Source organism: Zingiber officinale, chromosome 1A (genome assembly GCF_018446385.1).
Source record: "Zingiber officinale cultivar Zhangliang chromosome 1A, Zo_v1.1, whole genome shotgun sequence".
NCBI lineage: Eukaryota > Viridiplantae > Streptophyta > Magnoliopsida > Zingiberales > Zingiberaceae > Zingiber > Zingiber officinale.
In genome coordinates this window covers 129,848,929-129,872,670 of record NC_055987.1, presented here as the reverse complement: position 1 = coordinate 129,872,670, position 23,742 = coordinate 129,848,929, and the positions used below count along the sequence as shown (strand labels likewise).

Sequence of the window (23,742 nt, the reverse complement as noted above, 5' to 3'; positions counted from 1 at the left end):
AAGATATCATCAGCAATTGCAACCTACAAATGAAATATCAAGCAAAGCAAAAAAAAAAAAATAATAAATTTCATCATCATCAATATCAACCCAATTCCTATGGAAAAAAAAATCAAGGTAGAAATTTTTTACCTTTCAAGATTGTGGGAACCCATATCATCTTTTTTCACTGCTCTCATATTAATTATTGTCAATCTCATAGACGTGTAAAGATGTGTCATAATACGGACGTCATCATCTTCATTCAATGTCACATACATATTCTGATGTGGAGCTAGATATTGCAAGATCACATTTTGTGGAGCAATCTCCTCACATTTTCTTCCAAGATTAAGAAACAACTCCATTAGACTGAAGCCATTAAAAATTGAAATCATATAGAGGTCTTCTTTATACTTGCAACTACCCAGAAATGAAAAATTCGAAGATCCTGATCCAGATTCCATTTCTCCAAGAAATTGAACAAAAACCTGCGTCACCTAAGTGGTTGAGAAATTGCATTAGAAAACATTATACAATTTCATAATCAAATCATAACATAATATCAATTACAAAATAAATTGAGAAATGATATACAATTTCATAACACATCATAAATGAGGAACAATATACTCATTCAAATATTATCGGCCTTTATTCTTATATAACATTAGAAAATTGTCTTTAGGAAGTGGAACACACAATGTAATTTCTCAAATTCTATAACCTCTATTAGTTGGTTCTATATGCTTGCTCTCTCTAAAATAAAAATCTCCAATACAAAGTGTTCCATATTTTGGAAAAAGAATCTATTTAATATACCCATTGCAGTATCACATTCTTGCTAAGTATCCCTTTGCCCAACCTCCCAAAGTGGTTATCCTCATGCAAATTCCTTCCAGCAAGAAAGCACTGAATAATGATTAAAAAAATATAATAAATCAAAGTGGTTTGCATAGATTCTTAATCCAAAACATGTCATCATTAATTTAGTGGGCACCAAAATATAATAAATCATCACCAATAGCACAAAATTTTGCACAAATAGTACAATGACATGTTGAAAATCGAGAAGCCAACAAATTCGAACAATAACTTACATCAAACAAATAATGAACTGTGGATATCAAACAAAATGCGACTAATCAATCAAAAAATTATAAAAAGTGAAGAATCAAGGTGACTAGTTGGAAGCAACGAGATCGGACTAATAAGAGGCTTAATGCAAGGTGAAGAAACTTCGACTATCTGTTTCGGCGCCTGCTTCAGTCTCCTCATCGGAGTGTTTGGTCGGTCACTGAATCTCAGTGTTTAGGATTTTGCATGATCGCGGATTTTCTATGGATTTGTTTGGTTAGGGTTTTTCGAATGGAGATCATGTTTGAAGAAGAAATAGGGGAGAGGTAAAGTAATTAATGGGGGTAAATTTGTAAATTGATATATCATGGAGTGAAACTAATTTCTTACATAAAGTTAATCTCTCTTAAAACATTTATTATTCAGTTGAAGAATTTATAGGTTCATAATAGTTAGATACCTCATTTATCTATAAAAAGGATACTAAAATGTAAAAAATTACCACCAAATAGCACGAAAATATTGTACAAATCACACAATGACCTGCTAAAAATCGAGAAGCCAAAAAATTTGAACAATAACCAACAACAAACAAATAATGTAATGTGAAAATCGAACAAAATAAGATTAATCGATCAAAAACTACAAATAGCGAAGAAACCTACTATTTTTTGAGGTGATTGACTGACTTCAACTTTGTTTCTTTCGTCGTTTGCTTCAGTCTCCTCGTCGTTTTCTTTACATTGTCATCGGTGGGATTGGCAGACAAATGACTTTGTTTGGTTAGAGTTAGAGCTTTTCCTTCATAGAGATGGACTGATAGATGTGGTTGGGAAAATGGGGGAGAGGTGAGGATTGACGTGCTTGGTTAGGGTTAGGGCTTTTCTTTTGTTATGTCCGATGGATGTGGCTGGTAAAGAAATGGGGAAGAGGAAAAGAATTAATGAGGGGGTAAATTTGTAAATCCATGTATTAAGGAGTTAAAAAAAATTTGGGGAGTGTAAAATAAATTTTGTTTAAAGAGGGAGTGGACATAAAGAAACATTCATGAGGGTAAATGAAGAGTGTAAATTCATTTATCTATAGTTTACCCTTTTTTTAATCTGTTATGTAAAATTTTTTTTATCCTAGTTGATTGCTACACAATCAATAAGGGTAAATGAAGAGGGTAAAATAGATATGTGATTAGATCATTTTTAAAAATTAAAAACATGATTTGTTTAATTAACAAAATTATATACTAAAACTTTAGGGGTTAGCCTGTGATATCTTCCTCTTTTAAAAAAAAATTGTTTGATTTCTGAATTCAAGAGGGTAAAAATTCAAATCTACAAGACTAAAAATTTCATATCAATTTTTACATTTTTTTTTTGAAAAAATGAATCTTATAAAAAAGCACAATTCTTTCATTTGAATTCCAATTCATTTTTTTAAAAAAAATTACAAATCGTGTAGAGGCGAAATTAGCGTAGAAGTTAATAAAGGATCCCCTTTATTATTCATTTAAAAAAAAAATGCAGAAACCCTTTCAGTACTATTAAAAACTAGAACTGCATAAAATCCTTCTTAGCATCTTCGATTGTTTATCATCTATTGCGAAATACCACTTTATAAATAGGAAAAATGTTCTTTTTTCTTTATCTGAAAACGGTCACAACTAATCCCATACGATCGACCCTACGACTAACTATCTGTACGGGAAATCAAACAGGCGCCGGTGAAAAGTATCCTTTTTCTTCTAGAATTGAGAAGATGGATTCTTACAAAGTCCTGTGCCATAATTGACTTCTTTCTATCTGCTTCCATGTCAGTGCCATCGCCTTAGCTTCCACGCCCACCATCTTTCTCTAAAAACAATGTCTTAAACTTGATGCTCGGATTAATGACCACTTTAAAAGGACTTCTTAGAAGTAAATTTGACAATTGCAGCCTCTTTTGTTCCGGTCAAACTTTTCCTTTCAACTTCGCTTGATTCTTATCTGTCACTCTTCTAGAGAGTGGCTCGTTCATCAGTAACATTGGTCAACATTTCTTCTTTTTTCTAAAATTCATCCATCAGAAACCAGGGAAAAAAAAACGACCACTAACCGTTGCTAGAGTTGCCCACAGCTACTACTTGATATGATTGTAGTCAGTGGATCGGGAAAAAAATAGTCTGGAAGAAACTTTTACAGTAGGATCTTTTGAATAACTCTTTTATATGAGCAGAATAGATCTTGGATATTAATTAATTAGTAATTAAGTTTTTTTTCTTTAACTATACTTTGATCCAATAACTATCTATAAATGAGACTTTCACAGAAAAATATAATATAAACCTCCTTTGTAGCAAATTTTAGACCGTCACAATCCGTTCCAACTGCAATGCCCATGGGATGGAAAAATGAGTTGGCAAAGAGAACAAAAACAAGAATTATCATTGTTTTCGCTTTCTTTTAAAATTGTTTTACTTCTCATCTTCCCTTTTCTCTCTTTCTTTTCTCTACGATCTCCCCATAATCTGAATACCCATAGCAAGCGGGACAATTCCCACTAGACACTTCCCCAACTAAAATACTATTTCAAATCGCACTTTTGTATTAATTTTGTCTTTGATAAACAAGGAACAGATGAATACACATAATGTTGTGTTAATTAATTTGGCCGGTATACATTTTCTAATTGTTTTAATAATTTATAAATTCATCATTGTAATTAATTATATCTCCCTCTAATACTTCTTTTCTAAAATTGTACAAAAAAAAAGGAAAAATCTTTAGGTTTCCCATATTTTAATAATAAACCGTGGCCAACTGTTCCAGACAGAGCCCATGGGATGCACAAGATCCTGCTAGCCACTAACCAATATTCCAAGATGATAACCTTGGTTCCGTGATTCTTTAATAAGAACAATATCTATAATTAATTAATTTGAAAGGGAATGCTTAAATTATGTTGATAGATATTATCCAAACTGTCCTTTTTGTCATCACAAAGTCTGGTGGAGCTTCTTCCTCACCATCTAGATCCAATCTCCCCCATCACAAGTTCTCCTTATGATTTCAACTATTGTGATTATTCCCACTTGTCACTAAGGGATGACCCTTTGAAAACAATAAAATGATATATTTATTAATATAACATCCAATATGCTACTTTTAGGTACATTATTCTTATTTAAAAGGATCAAAAAATAACATGTTAAATTTTGTTGCGTCACCTTTATAGACTAAAATTTAAAATGATAAATAAAATAATGTAATGGTAAAATATGTGTGCTATATTAAATGGTGATGCTTAGCTAATCCAACTAACCCACCCAACGTTTCTTTATTTGTTTCACTTTTGTAGTTTTTAAATATGCGTTTGATGTTGAAATAATTTGAAGGTGAATTAGGTCCTTGGTGGTTCAGTTCCACTAACAATTTTCCCACCACAATTATGGCTTCCACATGGACTTGTCCATTGTCCACACCTAATGTTTTCCTCTACCAAACTTTCACTTTATCTTTTGAACTTTGAAGGTATTCTATTTTCTAAAATTCCTTGATAGAATTTCAAAATCATTACATGATTATTATGTTAAGTGAATGGTTCTAATACTAAAGTGATTTAATATTGTAGTTTTAATTGAGACCTAGTCATCATATTTTATGTCCTTTATCTATTTATCGAAATGATTTAAATAAATAATTCTTACGATTCATCTCACCAGTGGCCGAGTCACTGAATCAAGTAGCTTCCTGAGGCAATTCCCTGAAAAGTAAAAAATAAATAAATAAATAACATAGGATAAATCGAGTAGGCACACGCATAAAAAAAAATAAATATGTTATAAATGACGGAAATTTTTTAAAAATAAACAACAATTTACCTCGCAGATGACGGAACGTACCGGCGAGCGATGAGAACTTGACGGCGACGCAATCCAAACTTGAAGCACAACGGGAACGTAACGGAGCGAGGGAACGTTACTCCCATTACTGCAGTCAACAAACCACAAGCACAATCTCACATTCAGTCCATTACCAATCAATGAATGAGTTAGTGAAGATTAATTGATATGGTAGATGTAAGTTAGTTTTGAACAAATTGGATGGTTTTAATTTTTCTCGAAAGTGTTCTTGTCGGTTCAATTCTGGTATTTGTTCCATTGGCGTTGTAACAACGCCGGCCAAATAAGTGTATGTACAAATCAGATGGCCGAGATCAGTTCGCCGCCGAACTCCAGCCCTCATACAATGACTTCCGAAAACAGCAAAATAATTGCTCCGATCGGGATCCGATGACCCGGCGAATCTGGCGGTGTTGATGAGGAAAGAGAGGCGAGATTTTGTTTTTTTTTTTGGTGTGTTTATACAAACCTGATTCTAGATCGGTGGATCGGACGACGGAGATTTAGGATCGGCAGCGTTGGACATCCGAGAGAGGCGGCTAGGGCGGGGTTGGAAGGCTCCCCGCCGACGCTGTTGGTGGGAGGAGGGACGGATGAGCGCCGAGAGCGCGCGCTTCACCCACTCGCCCTCCACGGCCCCGATCCGGACCAGCGAGTTCGCCATCGCGGACCTCCGCGCATTGAGCCTGTTCGACGGCGAGGAAGCGGCCGCGGATCCACAGCCGTTGAGGCCCTTGTGGAGGTGGCAGCGGAAGGATCCAGGGTGAGTGGAAGGAGAGCAGAGGCAGGTGCGCCGGGCCGGGGCGGGAGATGATCGGCTGTCGGACGCAGCGATGGAGCGTCCGGGGGAGGCAGATCGGTTGAGGGAGAAGCGAACGGAGGAAGATCCGGAAGACCCAGCGCCGGTCAGGTGGACGCGGGTAGGGGAGGCCGATCGGTGATGCAAGAAGGGAGCAGAGAGGCTGGCAGACGAGGAGGCGAAACCGCCCGCCGGAGAGACAGATCTCCGAAAAGGGAGCACCGGTCTGCCAGATCTCTTGGAAGACGACGCCATTTCCTTCGAAGTCAAAACAAAAGGGACCTCAACTCTCTAATCCGTCAAACTTTGATCAACTCCGGCGTGGTATTTATAGCAAACTCCAAAAGGGGGCACGATCGTAATAATACCGAAAGTCTCTGGGCATGGTCGACCATCTATCGGATAGGAATCAACCGACAAGTTGAAAAAAGTTTCCCAAAACGAAACCACGTGCCTACGTCAATAAAAGAACCTCTCTCTTCTAGAAAATGACGAAAATGCCACCTACTTGTTCAACACGAAAAACGCTCTCGAAGCTTCTACGCCAAACAACGAGATCCGACGACGGAGATTACGCCAACGAAGCGCGAGTTGCCATTTAAAACAAGAGTTTCGAAGATGATTAGCTTAATTTTGTCTTAATCATGCTCCAGATTCGTAATTGTATGTGTCCTAATTTTTATATTACATCGTGTGAAATGAAGTCCGAATACGTGAGCTGTTACAGTTGGTCGAATGCGGTATCGGTCGGAGTCGGCGGCACATATGCAGAAGATTATAACACGTGGTAGTTGCTAATTGGCTCACCGACAAATACACGCTCCCTATGTCTTTCAATATCGGGAAGTCCGTCGAAGTGGTACGCAGAGTTGAAGTGGAACTATAATTTTTACCGATCTTCGGCTCAAAAAAATTAATTTTAACAAAATATCTTAGTGAAAAATTAGCTTCAGTCAATTAAATTGTTTTAAAATTTCAAATTTCGTCATCTAATTTAAAACTATTTGACATTAAACTTCAAAATGCAATTTCGGTACAGTTTGAGCAAGCTGTGATTGACATTTTCCACATTTTTCTACAAATTAAAGTTGAAAATAAATGCCTTTTAATATTATCTCGGCATCCATCTCTGGCAAAAATAATTTCGCAAAAATGATTAAAAAAAAAAGGTATTTCTACATTTATTTTAATCGTAAAAGTATTATTATCTCCGCTTAAAGTCTGAAATGATGAACCTCCAGTTCTCCACCGTATAAGTCTCCTTCTTTGTTACCCGAGATTAGGTTAATCGGAGTAGAATTGGGATGCAGGAGGTGAAAGCCGGAAGCCGGCCGCCGTGGGTGGGCCTGGCGGCGGCGGTGTGGGTGCAGGTGGCAGCGGGGGCGGCGTACACCTTCCCGCTCTACTCGCCATCGCTGAAGGCGGTGCTGGGCCTCGGCCAGCAGCAGCTCGCGCTGCTCGGCGTCGCCAACGATGTCGGCGAGAACTTCGGCCTCGTCGCCGGCCTCGTCAGCGCACGGTTCAGGACATGGGTCGTGCTGCTCGCCGGTGCCGCCTGCTGCTTCGTCGGGTTCGGCGTACTCTGGCTCGCCCTCTCCCGAACCATCACCGGACTGCCCTTTTGGCTCGTGAGCACAATCTTATTTCCCCCTTCATTTTCTCCTATTAATCGCTTCTACTCTTGATCTTATTCTTACCTTACATTTTACTTCACTAAACTCTTAACCAGCTACTTTCCAATAAAAATGGGGGACAAAAAAAGGAAAAAAGAATCTCTTGAGTTAATATTGACTTGAACCAACAAAATGAAAGGATGATTTTAATGGTTAATTATTAATTTATCAAATATACTCTTATTGATAGTTGTTTGACTTTGATGTAAGCAAGTTAGATTTGTAGGACTTTCAGGCAAAGATTAAAGATTTGAATATGTATAATGAAACTATTGATAGGCCTAAACTATTGATCTGAATTGAAAACACCTGGTGGTCATCAAAGATAAAAAAAAAAGTACTTTGAATCTCAATAGAGACGAATATTTTGGCTTCTGAGTGTGTATAAGTTGTGCTCCTGATTATTTTCTCATGGTATGATAATGTGTCATGTACCGAAGCCTTATTGAATTCTTTAGAGATTGAATATGCCATGTGTTAGGATTCACCTTGTTCTTTCAGTTATGGATTGCTCTATGCATTGGCACCAACAGCAGCGCATGGCTGATCACTGGGGTGCTAGTGACCAACATGAGGAACTTTCCTGTGAGTCGTGGTACCGTATCTGGCATCCTCAAAGGCTACGTTGGCCTTAGCGGTTCGATCTTCACTGGACTCTATGCCAGTGTGCTTGGTAGCTCACCCAATAATCTCATACTCTTCCTCTCCATTGGTCTGCCGGCCATTTGCCTTGCAATGATGAGCCTTGTTCGTCCTTGCACACCGTCGACTGTAGAAAACTCAACTGAGAGTTGCCATTTTGTGGTCATTCAAGTCCTGAGCATAATTCTCGGCCTCTACCTTCTTGTTTTCACATTCCTCAACAGCTATTATTCCCTAAATGATGTCGGTGCTGGTGCTTTCTTTGGTGGGATCGTGCTCCTGCTCCTCGCGCCGCTTGCCATCCCGATCAAGATGACTATTTTCAAGCCTAAGCGTGAACACGCTAGTGTCACTGTGTCGATGGTACCTTCCGTTGATGACTTGGAAGACGATACGGCTACAAAGCCATTACTAGATGCAGCAGACTTACTGAACTTGCAAGAGTTCTCTGATGATGTATCATATGCGGATATGCTGTTGGCAGTGGGGGAAGGAGCTGTGAAGGAGAAGAAGAGGCCGAGAAGAGGAGATGACTTCGAGGTGCATGAAGCTTTTGTTAAAGCTGATTTCTGGCTTCTGTTTCTGGCCTTCTTCATTGGGGCTGGAACAGGAGTAACTGTGTTGAACAATTTGGCACAGATAGGATCTGCTGCCGGAGTTGATGATCCAACCATCTTGTTGTGTCTCTTCAGCTTTGGTAATTTCCTCGGTCGTCTTGGTGGTGGTGCTGTTTCTGAACATTTCGTAAGGTGATGATGTTTTCTTCCTTTCTCATTGAAAATCTCATTCTCAATTTTGAACTGGATAAAAGAGCGGGAAGGAATCTTATACTTATAAGACTCGATCATTAAATTATATGTTCTACGAAAGGAATGAATTCAACATTTTTATTGCAGGACAAGGATGCTTCCAAGGCCATTTTGGATGATGTGCACGCAGATCACCATGGTGATCGCCTACCTTTTCTATGCTTGGGGTCTCAGGCTCACTCTCAACGTTTCAACTGCTCTGCTTGGCGTCTGCTATGGAGCGCAAACTGCTGTGATGATTCCAACCACATCAGAGCTGTTCGGACTAAACAACTTCGGGACCTTCTTCAACTTCATGCTGCTAGGGAACCCCCTTGGTGCAACTTTATTCTCGAGCTTGCTTGCGGGGTACTTGTATGATCAAGAAGCTGCAAGGCAGCATTCCGTGTTTTTGCACGAAGACAGCTCTTCGTGTTATGGACCGCATTGTTTTCGGCTAACGTTCTTCATCCTGGCGGCAGTGTGCAGTTTAGGGACTCTGCTGTGCATCATTCTGACTGAGAGAATAAGGCCAGTGTATCAGATGTTGTATGCAAGTGGGTCATTTAGGCATCCCAAAGCTTCATCTTCTCTGCACTGATGATACTGTGTGAATGCTTCTAGAGCATTTTTGTTTAAACACGTATTCTTACACGTCGGTTTGGGGAATTTGAGAGGTTTCTTTTGTTGTATGCAGTTATTTGATGTGATATGTGTATTGACTGATTCCTGGAGGGAAATAGTGAGGGATGGTTTACAAGGATTGAAGGTGGATTGTGGCAAGGAAGAATGTACTTGAAATATCAATTTCCATCTAGTTATTTCTTGAATAACGATTACACTCTCATATCTCTATCAATTCCAGTCCAAGAACCACACGTAACATAATGACCATACCCCTGCAACATGTGCCTCTGTATAGGTAATCCAAGCATTAAGAGCAATTCAACTACAGCTCATTCTAACTCCCAAAAAGAACTCACTTCAGTATACTTCAAAACATTTGCATAATCATTTATATACATTACAGACAGCAAAACAGCTAAGCAAATTGTTTTGTTTTTGTTCTTCCTGTACATAGTCGATTTCTGGCCAGCAATGGAAAGCAGCAAGACCAGTAGTCTCGGGAATCAATTTTGAATGTGCAAATTGATGCTAATTGATGCTGAAACAAACCAGACACTTGTTTTCCCCAATTTATGTACATATATTTACAAATAATCATTGTTCAGGTGAAGAAGAACGCTTGCATCAATTATAAAATGGAGGAAACACCATTTTCATCTTTCTTGTGGTTCCATTTGCTGCTCCAACATCACCCTTAGATTAAACTAAATCAGACCAGTTCTAGACACCCATATATACAGTTCTATAGAAATCCAGTCTCCGTTGCTAGGCCAAATATTCAACGATCACATGCTGCTGTCTGTACAGTGGAGGATTATTTACATGCAGGGGTGGCTTCCAAACAAACTTGGCTTACTCAGGTCGAACGCTGAGCAGGTTTGGAAGAGAAGACAACTGTAGTTTCTTCATTTCATTGGCAGACACTTTGCATGACTCGAGTGTGAGTGATTGCAGGTTCTTCAATGGCTTCAGGTGCTGGAGTCCAGCATTTGTTATGCGAGAGTTTGATACGTTAAGAGAGGTTAATCCAGTTAATCCTGTAATCAGGAGAAAGTTGTAAAGATAAAAAATCTCAATGTAGATGCTCAAGAAGAGTTTGTTTTTCAAGATTGAGAAGTGTACCTGAAATCAGTTCCAGGGTTTTGTCGGTGAGGTGACTATTTTGAGACAGATTCAATTGTGTAAGAGATTTGAGGTCCTTGATGTTCTTCACTCCAGCATCAGTTATTGAGCCTCCGCAGAGCTCAAGGGACTGAAGGTTCTTGAAATCTGACCAAATTTTAAGATAGTGTCACTGCCTTTGGACCAATCGGAAGATCACTTTCAGGAATATGCTCTTTCGTCTATTAGAAACATCAGATGAATCCAAAGACCAAACCCTTTTGTCTATTGGAAACATCAGATAAAGGGGAAGACTAAGCTGAAAATAATAATGCAAAAGATTTTACTTGGAAAAGAGCCCAATGGCCATGCCACACTATATGGAAACCTAATTACTAGGCATAAGGGTTGACAACATATCAAGAAGTAATGAGTCAACTTGTGCATTGAAATTCAAGCTTGAAGAATGGATATAATTTATTCCAGAGTTCTTTCCATTTCATCTACTTTTTTTTCTGATTCAAATCTAGATGACTGCCTACTTCAATGCTAATGACCTTTGAAATCACCAACCTTTCTTTTATGCCAAAGCACAAATATGCCAGTAAGAGAGGTACCCCACAGCTATCAATCATTTTGTTCCAGGCTAAAGAAGTTTTAGATGATAATCCTCTAAAAGATTAGAGTTTCTGATTTGAATAATAGTTAAATATTTATGAGCCTAATGAGGGCCCATAAGACAACATATTATGATAGACAACTATAGTTCTACAATCATATACCTAGAATTAAATGAAGTAAATGGAACATACACCTCGCAAGTACATTCTTCTACAAATTTTATCGCATACATATGCATTATAAATTCCTTCCAAAGAAAAAGAGAATCATATCTAGAGTAAGCCCGAAGAAATCTCCGTTACAAAAGCAAGCAAGATTCCAACAACTATTTATCTATTATTGTCATTTTTTCCATCAATAAACTATTTCATTAATTAATTTCAGTTGCTTGAAGTTTCTTTTATGAAGGGTAAGTAGGAGCCATGAATTTGAACTGAGTGAAAACAAAGTATCAAAACGGGCGATATTCAAACAAGGAAAGAAAAAAGAGACATCTCAGATGTTTGTTAATTCACGTACATTTTAAGCAGTTCGTGCCAAAGTCAGAGATACGAGCACCAAAAAGATCCAAGTGGGTCAATCCAGTAAGACCTGCATGATATGAAACAACAAAATTTATATTACTGAGAATATATGATTATTAGAATGGACTTCATTGATAGTGCACCTAGGGAAAACTTACATATAAATCAATAACAAACATATAAAGAGCACTTAGTTGAAATTAATTGCACTCACAAACATGACTGATGTGCTTTCATGGTCATGCAACAAACAGTTTTGATTTATCGATTCTAAAAATTTATCTTTCTCTTGCTCAGATTAAGGCATCAAGCATCAAGCATCAACCAAATTCATGACTGTTCTATTTCTCCTGCACAAGTATTCTTCCAAATTCTTTCACAAAATACTAAAACTAACAGGGATTATACTTCCACACTCAAGCTTCTACAATATTCTCCTACACTTTAATTTCATCAAAGTAAAAACTAAAATGTTGCTTTTGAATTTTGGCCAAGAGGTAATTTATACAAGCTAGGAAATAGCAGATAAAGATAATTATTGCATACATATGCACAAGTTTATGACCACCTCAGCTGCGAAGCAAGTAACAGAAAAGGGAACAAAGTGACAATGTTTCAAATTTAAAAGAATCTTTTTGTTGGAGAAAGCTAGCTACATTTCAGGTGACAGTGCGCAAATAAGCATTGTTTATTTGCTTATCACTCGTTCGAGTAATTACATTGCTTATAAAAGTCAACATAAGCAAGCAAATCACCCCTTTTTATAGAGAAACAAGCTATAGAGCATAAGTTGAGATCCTCAATAACATACATAATCATAATTCATAACTTCCAAAATATTAATGTACACAATGAATAAAAAAGTATCATATTAGGAAATAATGCAAGCCTGTTAAAAGTCTTACTTGTTATTGCGGCTAACCCTGAATCTGTTATCTGGCGAGAATCCAAATTAAGTGATTTGATAGAAGTTAATCCAGACAATTTCCTCAAGCCACCATCAGTTACTGATGTGAATGACAGATTTAAACTTTCCAGATTGGACAATCCTGAAAGTGAATAGATAATAACTTTACTGAGTTCTATATTGATGGGGTGTGGCCTTTGATAATAACTTTACTGAGTTCTATATTGTTGACAGTTACTCCAGCAACTCTTAGTGTGATTTTCCACTAAGAGTTCTGCTCTCATACAACTTGAAGTCTATTTCCTTTTCTCTAATGAATGAATTTGTTAATAGAATGGACTATATAAAAAAGGCATTTCTCTTCAACTAGCAATCTTAGCCCCAAACAGTTCTGATTTTCCACATACACACACAAAATGAACAAAAGCACTATAAAATACTAAAACTAAACTAATTTAGGAAATCATAGGAGCAGCACAAGAGAACAGGGTTAATACCTAAAAGGTAAATTAATATTAATATCTTTCAAGATTCATGCATAACTATGGATTAAATTGAAATCATCCCAAAAAACATAGTTTTCCATACACAGATTACTAAACGAGGAATCCACTGTGATTTATCAAAACTACCAAAGACTAAGCATATGCCTTTCTAGTGTTAGCTGGAAGATTTAGCAAGCAAACGTTACTGAGAACTCATGTTTGCATACAAATAAGCAATGATATTAATTTAACTCAAGATAAAGTCCACGTACAATTGTTTCTACAACATTATCCTATATAACCCAACAGCAATACCATGCTTAAGTTACAATCATACCAGAGAGGTGGTTCAGTCCATTGTTACCAACTCCAGTGTCAGACAGCTCCAAACTTTTTAATTGCAGCAGGCCTAAAAATACAATAGGGAGTTGATAGAAATCTCAGGTACAAGAAGGTTTCATGCCTTGAATTTAGATGAGAAAATTTGACATAGATTTTACATTCTACACTCCTAGTGGAATGATCGATCATAGTTAAAATAAATCTTTTCACAATATTAAAGAAGATGAAGATTCTTAGAGAAGAAACATAATGAAAAATAGCATAAGAAAGTTGCTTATGTATCATGATGTTGGTGAATGCATGTAACAACTTGAATTAATTAGAAAACTAAGGCATACCTTTCAGGTTTAGTAATCCTTCATCGCTGATCCTACAAGAATCAAAGTTCAAGCTCTCCAAATTGAACAAATCTACAATTCACCAACAACTATGCAAAGCTCAGTAGAATGATATATCTCTTAGGTCACACTCACAGTAATGATGTCCAGAAGTCGGTGACTAAAAAATTGCTAAGTGCTGATAAAATTCTTCTAACATATTAAGAAAGGAAAAAAGCAATAACAAATCAAGGAATTCAAGATAAGTAAAACCATGAGAATAAGAGACAATGATGGTTAAAATACATAAAGCAAAATACTGCTTAATTTGGCCCACAATCCAACATTAAAGAGATAACAGGCAAAGAGAGTTCTATACCAAAACTGGAGCATGAAAAATATACAAGGACAGACAAATTTTTTAATTCCATTAACCACGAAAACCATATTATGTTTCCTTGCTAAAACATCTGAGACAATGCAATGTAGATAGGAGTCCAAAAGACATGTAAAAGGTCAGGTGGCAATGCCAAAGCTTTTACCTTTAAGATGCACCAAACATACATCACTGATGTTGTTGAATCCCAAGTTCAGAACTTTCAACTTCTGAAGTGCTGCATTACAATAATTGTCAAAAAGGGTGAACATAGAGGGAAAAAATAGACCAGAACAATATTAAATCTTCTCCAAAACTAATACAGGATGGACAAGGCAAGAAGCAGCATTGTCAGGTGAAACATTCAGAGTGACTACTAAGGCTACAAATTCTTAATATATACCAGTTGAATGATTTGCACATTGCATGCATAACTTATCTAACACGAATGAAGACTGATCCATTACATCAATTGTAGAAAGACTGATCCATTACATCAAACACCATATTACTCATGCAACCTAATGTATATAATATCACAAAAGCTTCACAGAATATCTACTGTACAGAAAGAAATAGGTAGATGACTTGAACTTGAAAACCTTCGGCAATTGATCAATCATAGCGAATAAAGCCATTCAGAAGAAAAATGCTGCAAATTTATATACTTAGTAGACTAACACACCCTTTCTAGTGGGTTTAATTTCCAAGAAATATACAAATGCTTGAAAGTAAATAGTAACAACTAGAAAAATGCATCATAATAACTAGAAAATGAAAAAAAAAATACATTTAGGACATAGTTATAACATAATTGGTACCGATTTCACATTGTTGCTAAATCTGTAATATTCACTTTCAGTATCATGGAACCTTAATAACATTGAAAAGATTTTTAAAAAAGGCCATTTTTTACATGCTTAAAAGCTATCTACATTTTCAATCACGTATTAAAAACTCACCAGAAAAGCTCTTGCTTCCATCATCAGACACACCACAACGGCTAAGATTCAGAAACACTAACAACGCAAAACCTATGAAAGAACATCAAGAAAACTATAATTTTCACACTTACTCAAGTCAGGATGAAAGTCAATAGAACAAAAGAGAAGCATTTGAAAACATAGAACACTGCATTTAAATACTTTTAAATATGGATTTCATGAATCAGTATTCTCTCAGATCATTGTTAAAATAACAGGATTTTAGTTACAAGTGGAACAGATCTTACATAGTTCACAAGCTAGACAGTAATCAAAATTATTAGAAGCAAATACATCAACAACATTAACCAAGCCTTGTCCCACTAGATGGGGTCGGCTATATGAATCCTTTTGTCATTGGATTCTATACCCAACTATATGATCATCTATATTTGAATAAATTTTATTTTATTTTATCGTTGCTAACCAATCTTTTTTTATCTTCCTCTTCCTCATTTGATGTGCATATTTGTCATAATTTTACACGCCCGACTTTGGTCGCAAAATTATTAGAAGCAAATCTTAAAAATAATATGATTATTTAAGCAGTGGACTAACTAAATCTCTGCTCTCAAGAATTCAACAAGCTGTGTGATTTGAACATAGAAAATAGGAAGGTCCCCATAGAAGATACTACTACTTTATTCATAAAGAATTATTTGATTATTATCAGGTTGGAAGAAAAGAAAAACCTGATATAACTTTCAAGCAAGCAGAAGTAAGTGGACAACCCTCCAAATCCAGGTGAGCTATTTTGGATAAACCTGTACAAAATGCAAAAGTACAGTGAAATAGGTTACCATTGAAAAGCAGTGCCAAAAGTGGATGATAGAAGTCATTAAACAGAGAGCATAGGAAAAAATCAAGTCCGTAAGTACTGAAAGGTATCCAATCCGCAATACCTTTCAAATGTGTGATGCCTGCATCTGTAACTTTACAACATGAAACTTGCAGCTCTTTTAAGTTCGTAAGACCTAGTACAATGAACAGGCATGATCATTCATAGTACTTTTTTCTGATAAGACTTGATAAAGTAACAATATTATAGTAAGTCAAATAGCAATAAGAAAAAAGGATGAAGGGAGGGGAAATGATAGTGGCCTCCTCTTTATGAAATAACACAGTGTGCTAATTAGGATGTATTATCCAACCACAGAAGAAAAAACATGGTACATGATAGGAAGTAATCTCTATAACATACTTTTGTCCTTTGCAACTTTTATATAACATTTCAATAGCCAAGTCTAAATGCCTAAGAGTAGTTATTGATGGAATGAAGGAACGAATATGCCAAGCTGAATTGCAAATGTGCCAAATAAAAAGCTGCATAACACTTGAATGAGGGTTACACACATGCATAAACATGTATAAAGACATATCCATCAGAAGAAGATGCATATCTATACAGACATCACATTTCTAAATTCTAGTACTGAACACAGATGGCAGCATGTAAATGTCTATACTGTTGGTACCCCAAGATAGTTTTGATGAGATCAAACAAGTTAAGTTAAGTCCTGTTGTGTTTAACCGTATGTCTAAGTGTGCAAGAACTTAGGAGCACAAGGAGTTGAGCAAAAGACGCAGCTAGCGAGAAGGACGACACGAGAGAGAGCCGACGGGCTCGGTGCGTCTGAGGGACGAGGTGTTGCGGAAGAGTACGCAGGCGGACGAGAAAGAGGCGCGCGACGTTTCCGAGGGACGAGAAGCCGGAGCAGAAGGTTGCTCGAGGAGAAGGCCGGAAGTTGGGTTCGGATGAACCCTATTCCGAATGGCCGAAATCACCCAAGCGAACGGAGCCACAGCGGAAGGCCCGGATTGGAAAAGTCAACATGGTTGACTTTCATGGTCCGAGCACTCGGAATTGAATTCTATCTGGATCGCGTTTGACCGCGATCCATTGCGAAGGGGATAAAGTTTTATCCCCCTCCAGGCGCCTGGAACCCTTCCAGGCACCCCGACCAAAGCTATAAATAAAGCATTGGTCCAAGAACCTAAAAATAACAAGCATTTTAAAAAACAACACTTGTACGCTTCCAATTTTCCATTTAGTTTTTTGTTTTTGTGCGATCATTGTTGTAAAGAGGCTTCTCCGCCTGAAGGAGATATTAGTGCGCTATACTTCCTTGGATTAACAACCTCCCCGGTTGTAACCAAGTAAAAACTTCTGTACCTCTATCTTTTTGATTTCCTTATCATTTTTTATGCAAGTGTTCTTTAATTAAGTTAGTTGTCCGAGAAAGGTTGTTCTTTTGTTTTATTTGTGCAGGGGCTATTCACCCCCTCTAGCCAGCCGCCAATGGTTCTACAATTGGTATCAGAGCTAGGACGCCTCAGAAGAACTAACCACCGACTGAAACAACGAGATGGCCGGCGCTAACATCTACCCACCAACGTTCGAGGGGGAGTTCGCGTTTTGGAAGCGACGAATGGAGGTATTTCTTAAAACTGATTTTAATATTTTATTAATAATGAAATATAGTTATGAAGCTCCAAAGAACACAAACGGAAAAGAAATTGAAAAACACCTCTGGACCAAAAAGCAGCGCGACGACTTTACGTCTAACGGTAAGGTTGAATATCATCTAATAAGCATACTACCGGTGGAGGATCTCGACAGAATCGGCTTTCGTACTTTGGGAAAAGTTCTTGAAGCTCCACGAAGAACCAATTGAATCCAAATCCAACTCCTCGATGGACACCGAGTCATCGTCAGAAGAATCCGAGACCGAAGAAATTGCCGAGACAGCCCTTATAGCCGAATTCCTTCCTGAGGGCACAGAAAGTTCATCCCAGATGAGCATCGATAAGGGGGAGAGTCTTCGGAGGAAAGTAGCTCTACAGGGGGAGCATCAAAAGTCGACAAGATAAGTCAGGTACGGTCTCTATCTCCTAACCAAATGTTTAAACTTATAAAAATATTGTCGAAAGATGCTTGCAGATTAGAAATTGAAAATAAAAAATTATTAACAGAGAATACTGAGTTAAAAGGAACTTTAACAGCTTGTCGATTAGAGGATTTCAACAAATTAAAAATAGAAAATGAAATGTTAAAAGAACAAATATAAATTTTAAAAGTTTCTGCATGTTCAAAATTCTCTGCTTTAAATTTTAGAAATTATAATAGACTAAATTGGAAATTTAAATTTCACAATGGGCAGATTAAAAATTTGTCAAGAAAGCATGTACCTAAAAAAAAAATTTTCTTTGAGTTATTTAAATACAAATATTCAAATATTAAGAATATTCAAAATTATAAATTTTGAAAATATATATATGTTTTTTTTTCTAAATGAATGCTTAGTGGACTTACTGATAAAACAATCAACTGCATTAAATATTTGTCAAAAATTTAATTAGATTTTTTCACTTAGATAAATATAATTACTTTATATAATTGCTTTAAATGTTTATCTAAATGCAATTTTTTATAAATCTTGAAAATATATTTTCTTCTGTCAAAATGCATGCTCTATTTTTTCAAAAACTATTTCAAGGCTTCCAAATTTATTTTTTTTTTAAATTATTCACTTAGACTTGTATTTAAGATTCACAAATTTTTCAAGTCATTTTTTGATAAATTCAAAGTTTCTTTTAAAACTTTAAACTTTCTTACTTTTTGAAAAATTATCCTTAGATTTTTTTGGTACTCCATTTTTTATGTAATCAAATGGGGAGAAGGGAAAATTAAGTCTAGGGGAAGATAGTTTAAACTTTTCAATTTTCAATTTTCAATTTTTGCACTTTATTGCAAAAATTTATTACTTTTAATTTATGTTGGTTTACCCTAACTTAACTTGGGTTGCTCACATCAAAAAGGGGGAAATTGTTAGTACCCCAAGGTAATTTTGATGTGATCAAACAAGTTAAGTTAGGTCCTGTTGTATTTAACTCTGTGTCTAAGTGTGCAGTAACTTAGGAGCACAGAGAGTCGAGCAAAAGACGCACCTAGCGAGAAGGACGGCACAGGAGAGAGCCGACGGGCTCGGTGCGTCTGAGGGACAAGGTGTTGTGGAAGAGTACACGGGCGGACGAGAAGAAGGCGCGCGACATTTCCGAGGGGTGAGAAGCCAGAGCGGAAGGTTGCTCGAGGAGAAGGCCAGAAGTTGAGTTCGGGTGAGCCCTATTCCGGATGACTGAAATCACCCAAGCGAGCGAAGCCGCAGACGAAGGTCCGGACTGGAAAAAGTCACGTACGTGATTGACTTTCCTGATCTGGGCGCCCGAATTTGAATTCTATCTGGATCGCGTTTAACAGCAATCCATTGCGAAGGGGATAAAGTTTTATCCCCCTCCAGACGCCTGGAACCCTTTCAAGCGCCCCTACTAAGGCTATAAATACAGCCTTGGTCCAAGAAACTAAAAACAACAAGCATTTTGAGAAACAACACTTGTACGCTTCCAATTTTCCATTTAGCTTTCTGTTTTTGTGCGATCATTGCTATAAAGAGGCTTCTCCGCCTGAAGGAGATATTAGTGCGCTCTACTTCCTTCCTTGGATTAACAACCTCCCCAGTTGTCTGTGCCTCTATCTTTTTGATTTCCTTACCATTTCTTATGCAAGTGTTCTTTAATTAAGTTAGTTGTCCGAGAAAGATTGTTCTTTTGTTTTATTTGTGCAGGGACTATTCACCCCCCTCTAGCTTGCTGTAAGTGGTACTACATATACTACACCTGCTAAATTGTAGAGCACCGGAATGCCTTTGAACAAATGATACATGGAAATCCTTTTCCTAAAACATAATTTCTCTTTGGATATCCTTACTGAGAAAACTGTACTGAAACTAAAACATTTGAATGGAGAAAAAATAAGGTACCTGAAATAGACTCAATATCTGCATCCGTTATACAATTGCAGTATCTGATGTTAAGAGATTCGAGCTTCTTTAAATCTGCATAAAAGATCATAGTAAAGATAGGATTCCGCTCTTATCCAATAGATACATGCAGTTTGTAAAAGAAGAAATAGCAGCAACGAGATCTTGAGTCACAAACATGCAAAATCATAGAGAAATTTTTTACAATTCTAAATTATTTATAATGTTAATATCTTCATTGGACAGAAGTAGGAGACTGAAACATTGCATGCTGGTCAAATTCGCTTAGATGACTTTGTTGCATGATGTCAGAGAATTGTATCCTTAATTTTTTAATATAATTTTTTTATATTATATAAAGAGACTATTTAACCTTCACAGTATAAGAGAAGAGAATCTTAAAATGTTCAATCTTTTTTATCAAAATGCAACAGCTATTAAACTACAAGAAAAAAATCCACTTGACTTGAAATAATCATTGAATTGTATTGTTAATTTGTTTAACACCAATCAATCAAATTCTCTTTTAATCCATACCTAGATTTTATTGTAAAAAAAAACTTGTTTATTGAGATAACAACATATAACATAAAATCAACATGAGAACAAAGGTCATCATAAGGAAACTCTAACCTTTTATATGAACAAGACCACCATTGATCTTTAAGCATCTCTCGAGGTCCAAATTTACCAAGTTAACTAAATTGGTAAAAGCTCTCATTCCGTCAGCAGTGATACAATTGCTCTTCTTGAAACTCAAGGAAGTCAAGTTTGAAAGTCCTGAAAAAGAAGCATATTATGATGGGAAAATGCAACATAAACACAAACCATTAAGACAATTAATTTATTAAAACAAAACAATAAGTGAAAAGTTTTCTTAATTATTGAAGCAAGATGAATATTCACATTTCAATGAATGAGATAAGCAAGAGATGCTGATTAATTATATATAGGTGATGTTCAATGAATGTCATGCCACAAAAATTGAAGATAATAGATAAAAAAAACTGGCTTTCAAGATTGTAGCAGAACACACAGCAACTGAGGACCTATGCAGTGAAAGGGTATACTCTTGAACTATAGCATTTCTTCTTTTAACAGATCTAGAGAGTGCCTTCGTATTCTTATTCGTACGACAGTATGGTGAAGAGATCCTGACTTTCCCTTATAGAGATCAATGTCTCATCTTCAGGTATCTAGCAGTATCCTCATCTGAGAATCACTCATTAGTGCCTGCTTCTGTCCACTTCGGACTCCTCCTTAGAGGAAGGGAGGACAAACACATCAAGTTGGCAATCACTCCCTTGATGCTTCAAAAAATTCAACACCAACCCAAGCTTGTTCGGTCAATTTGTTACTATTATAATCATTATCTAGAAAGCACAAAGCACGAGCCTGAAAAGGGAAACTCTAACCAACGCAGGCAGTTGTCACTGGTACAAACTAAAGAGGTCTTAGTGCATAAGTTAATGTGTCATAAATTGTTACTCGTGACATGGTTATTTTAAGTTTGCAATCCACAGTACAAAATGACAGAGTCCACATTGACTCTTTTTTCAAACAGTGAGCCAATGAAACCGTTAAACATTGATGTTGAAAGATGACTTAATGATACTAAAACAACTGAGTATTGTTCTTTCGAGTGTCATTGTCTCCCTCTTTACAAATAAACAAATTTAGTTAGAGATAATATTACAGCTTTAGCACTTAATCATCAAGTTAGGAATGAAAACAATGTGGGTGATACATTCTTATCTAAAACCTATGTGCATCAATAGATGTTTATGTACATACACGACCTCAACCATAGGCCCAGCTATGTTAATCGCAACCGTTCTATTGATTGAAACTCAAGCATGCATACTTCACAATCTACATTTTAATGAAAATACAGAAATATGTCTTCCTTGTAAGCAGTATAAACAAATTCCAAAAGACGCACAAAAACAGAAAAATATAGCAAGAAATGGACAAGAAGGTTGAAGATACCAGATAAGTGCCCTAGGCCATTGTCTGAGATTTGGTCACAATAGTTACATTTCAAGCTCTGGATACTGGGGCACTTCTTAAGGAGAGACAAGCCAGTATCTGTAACATCAGAGCAAGAAATATCAAGCGATAGAAGTGATTCCCCTTGAGAAGAAACTATGTCCATCCAGCCATCTTTGACTGCTGGATATTCTCCAACACGCATATCCTGATGAAAGAGCAACCAATGGGGATTATCAATGATACGAAACGTGATCTGCAATTCGTAAGAGCAGCATCACCTAAAACACAAATTCATAGGTTGATCTAGGAGGAAACTTGCCAAAGTTGTTGAAGAAAGTGGATCTAGTGTAACATAAAATTATATACTTGGTGTATTTAACAGCATAGGAACTCTAAATAATCTTGCTGAATTTGAAAGGAAGTAAACACATGACATGGAACAAATCACAAATTAAGATACAAGTAAAAGGAGTTTCCATATAGTAGAGGATTCTAAATAGAGGAATAAGGCTTCCCTCCAAAAAACAGGACCACAATCTTGCCAATGTATAATGATAAAGCTTTTTTTTTTTGGATATTATGTTACTCAAACCTGTAAAACACTGACAATTTGGAAAAAAAAAAAAAAAAAAAAGAATGTCAACCTGAAGAGCACAATCCCGAAAGGCTTCAAGAGACCCATCATTGAGGGAATGAGATGCCACCAACTCGTTGAAGATCAGCTGGCTTATGTCTCTTGGAAGCATGGAAAAACTGCTATGTTTTTTGATGTCCTGTTTTAGCAACATACTTCAATGCGTTAACTGAAGTTCAACAAAAACAAAAGTACAAATCCTATAAATATTATTTCAACAATTATGATGGCTACCTCACGAACTTTAGCCACGCACAAGTCCATGAGGGATGGACACTTCCCTTGCTCGCGAACTGAGACATTCGTATTGCAACGGGGGAGTGTAAGCAGCAACCACTTTGAGCTGCCACTCTTAGAGTATCTTCCCGACCTGTGCAAATCATCTCCGTCTAGAAGTTCTCTCTTCCTGGAACAAGCTCCTCCCATTGGAGAATTAGTAAATAATAAACGCTGATTTCTTTATCTCTCTTTTTTCTTGTGGTTCTTCTGCTGTTCCTTGAGCGGTAAAATTTTTCTTCATTCTAGAATAACCTCCTTTGATCGTACTACTCCATTCTAGAATAAGATTTTCAGCCAGCACAAGCCATACCTCTTCAAAATAAGCTCCATAAAAATGAAATGGAATTCCAATTCCAAATAAAACTTTCAAAAGCACTCCTTGTGAGTAAAAAACATCAGAAATATATATTTTTTTACATCGAACTCTAGATTCTACTCCATGAGTTCAACTTCATGAGTCGAAAGTTGTCGAGACTGCAGGGATTCAGCAGGCGAACGATGATCGAATAAATATTTCACACCATAAGCGTAATCATCAATCCATAAATTGCAAGTTCAGAAACAAAGAGCCGAAACTCGAAAAAAGGACGAAAGCGACGGCGACGATCAAAAACTCCAAGAAAAGGCACCAAAAACCTATCGATCGAATCTCCGAAGGCCGTATTCTTACCTTAACGGGATAAGAAACCGGGTGAGGGACGATCAAAGCTAGGGTTTAGTGGATAACGGGGACGGTGAGAGAGGGATAGAGAAGGGAGGGAGGCCGAAGCGGCACGAAAGGGAGGGAGAAGAAAAAGAAAGAGCTGAGCGTGCGGGCCCCTCGTGGTATCCAACGGACGCCTGACGCGTGTCGGTATCGGCATGGCGAATTCGGCTCTTCACGGGAGCGGGAGGGGCCGATCCGC

At 37.0% G+C, this 23,742-nt stretch overlaps 3 protein-coding genes across 10 annotated transcripts; 1 reads left to right on the top strand and 2 right to left on the bottom strand.

Moving 5' to 3' along the window:
- Positions 1-461: 461 nt before the first annotated feature.
- On the bottom strand, positions 462-6,029 carry LOC122033238. Of its 6 annotated transcripts, none has more exons than XM_042592309.1 (4): positions 5,400-6,029; positions 4,910-5,018; positions 4,748-4,791; positions 462-479 (listed from the first exon to the last, which is right to left on the bottom strand). In XM_042592309.1, the coding sequence occupies exon 1, from the start codon at positions 5,982-5,984 to the stop codon at positions 5,406-5,408; it is 579 nt and encodes a 192-aa protein (XP_042448243.1). In that variant the 5' UTR covers positions 5,985-6,029; the 3' UTR covers positions 462-479; positions 4,748-4,791; positions 4,910-5,018; positions 5,400-5,405. The 6 variants fall into 6 exon arrangements, with proteins under 6 accessions (XP_042448243.1, XP_042448244.1, XP_042448242.1 ...); XM_042592310.1 differs by lacking the exon at positions 462-479 and adding an exon at positions 1,950-1,966; XM_042592308.1 differs by lacking the exon at positions 462-479 and adding an exon at positions 2,623-2,903.
- Positions 6,030-6,956: 927 nt separating this feature from the next.
- Positions 6,957-9,691, top strand: LOC122033222 (protein NUCLEAR FUSION DEFECTIVE 4-like). Its single transcript, XM_042592305.1, has 3 exons — positions 6,957-7,357; positions 7,904-8,793; positions 8,941-9,691. The coding sequence occupies exons 1-3, from the start codon at positions 7,034-7,036 to the stop codon at positions 9,431-9,433; spliced, it is 1,707 nt and encodes a 568-aa protein (XP_042448239.1). The 5' UTR covers positions 6,957-7,033; the 3' UTR covers positions 9,434-9,691.
- Positions 9,692-9,822: 131 nt separating this feature from the next.
- LOC122033186 (EIN3-binding F-box protein 1-like) lies at positions 9,823-23,647 on the bottom strand. Of its 3 annotated transcripts, none has more exons than XM_042592303.1 (16): positions 23,508-23,647; positions 22,793-23,113; positions 22,569-22,697; positions 21,922-22,129; positions 20,566-20,712; positions 19,933-20,007; positions 16,018-16,089; positions 15,808-15,879; positions 15,095-15,166; positions 14,299-14,370; positions 13,778-13,849; positions 13,435-13,506; positions 12,611-12,754; positions 11,701-11,772; positions 10,582-10,728; positions 9,823-10,496 (listed from the first exon to the last, which is right to left on the bottom strand). In XM_042592303.1, the coding sequence occupies exons 2-16, from the start codon at positions 22,982-22,984 to the stop codon at positions 10,312-10,314; spliced, it is 1,731 nt and encodes a 576-aa protein (XP_042448237.1). In that variant the 5' UTR covers positions 22,985-23,113; positions 23,508-23,647; the 3' UTR covers positions 9,823-10,311. The 3 variants fall into 3 exon arrangements, with proteins under 3 accessions (XP_042448237.1, XP_042448238.1, XP_042448236.1); XM_042592304.1 differs by having other exon boundaries at positions 22,793-23,149; positions 23,508-23,610; XM_042592302.1 differs by lacking the exon at positions 23,508-23,647 and having other exon boundaries at positions 22,793-23,498.
- Between the last annotated feature and the right edge of the window lie 95 nt (positions 23,648-23,742).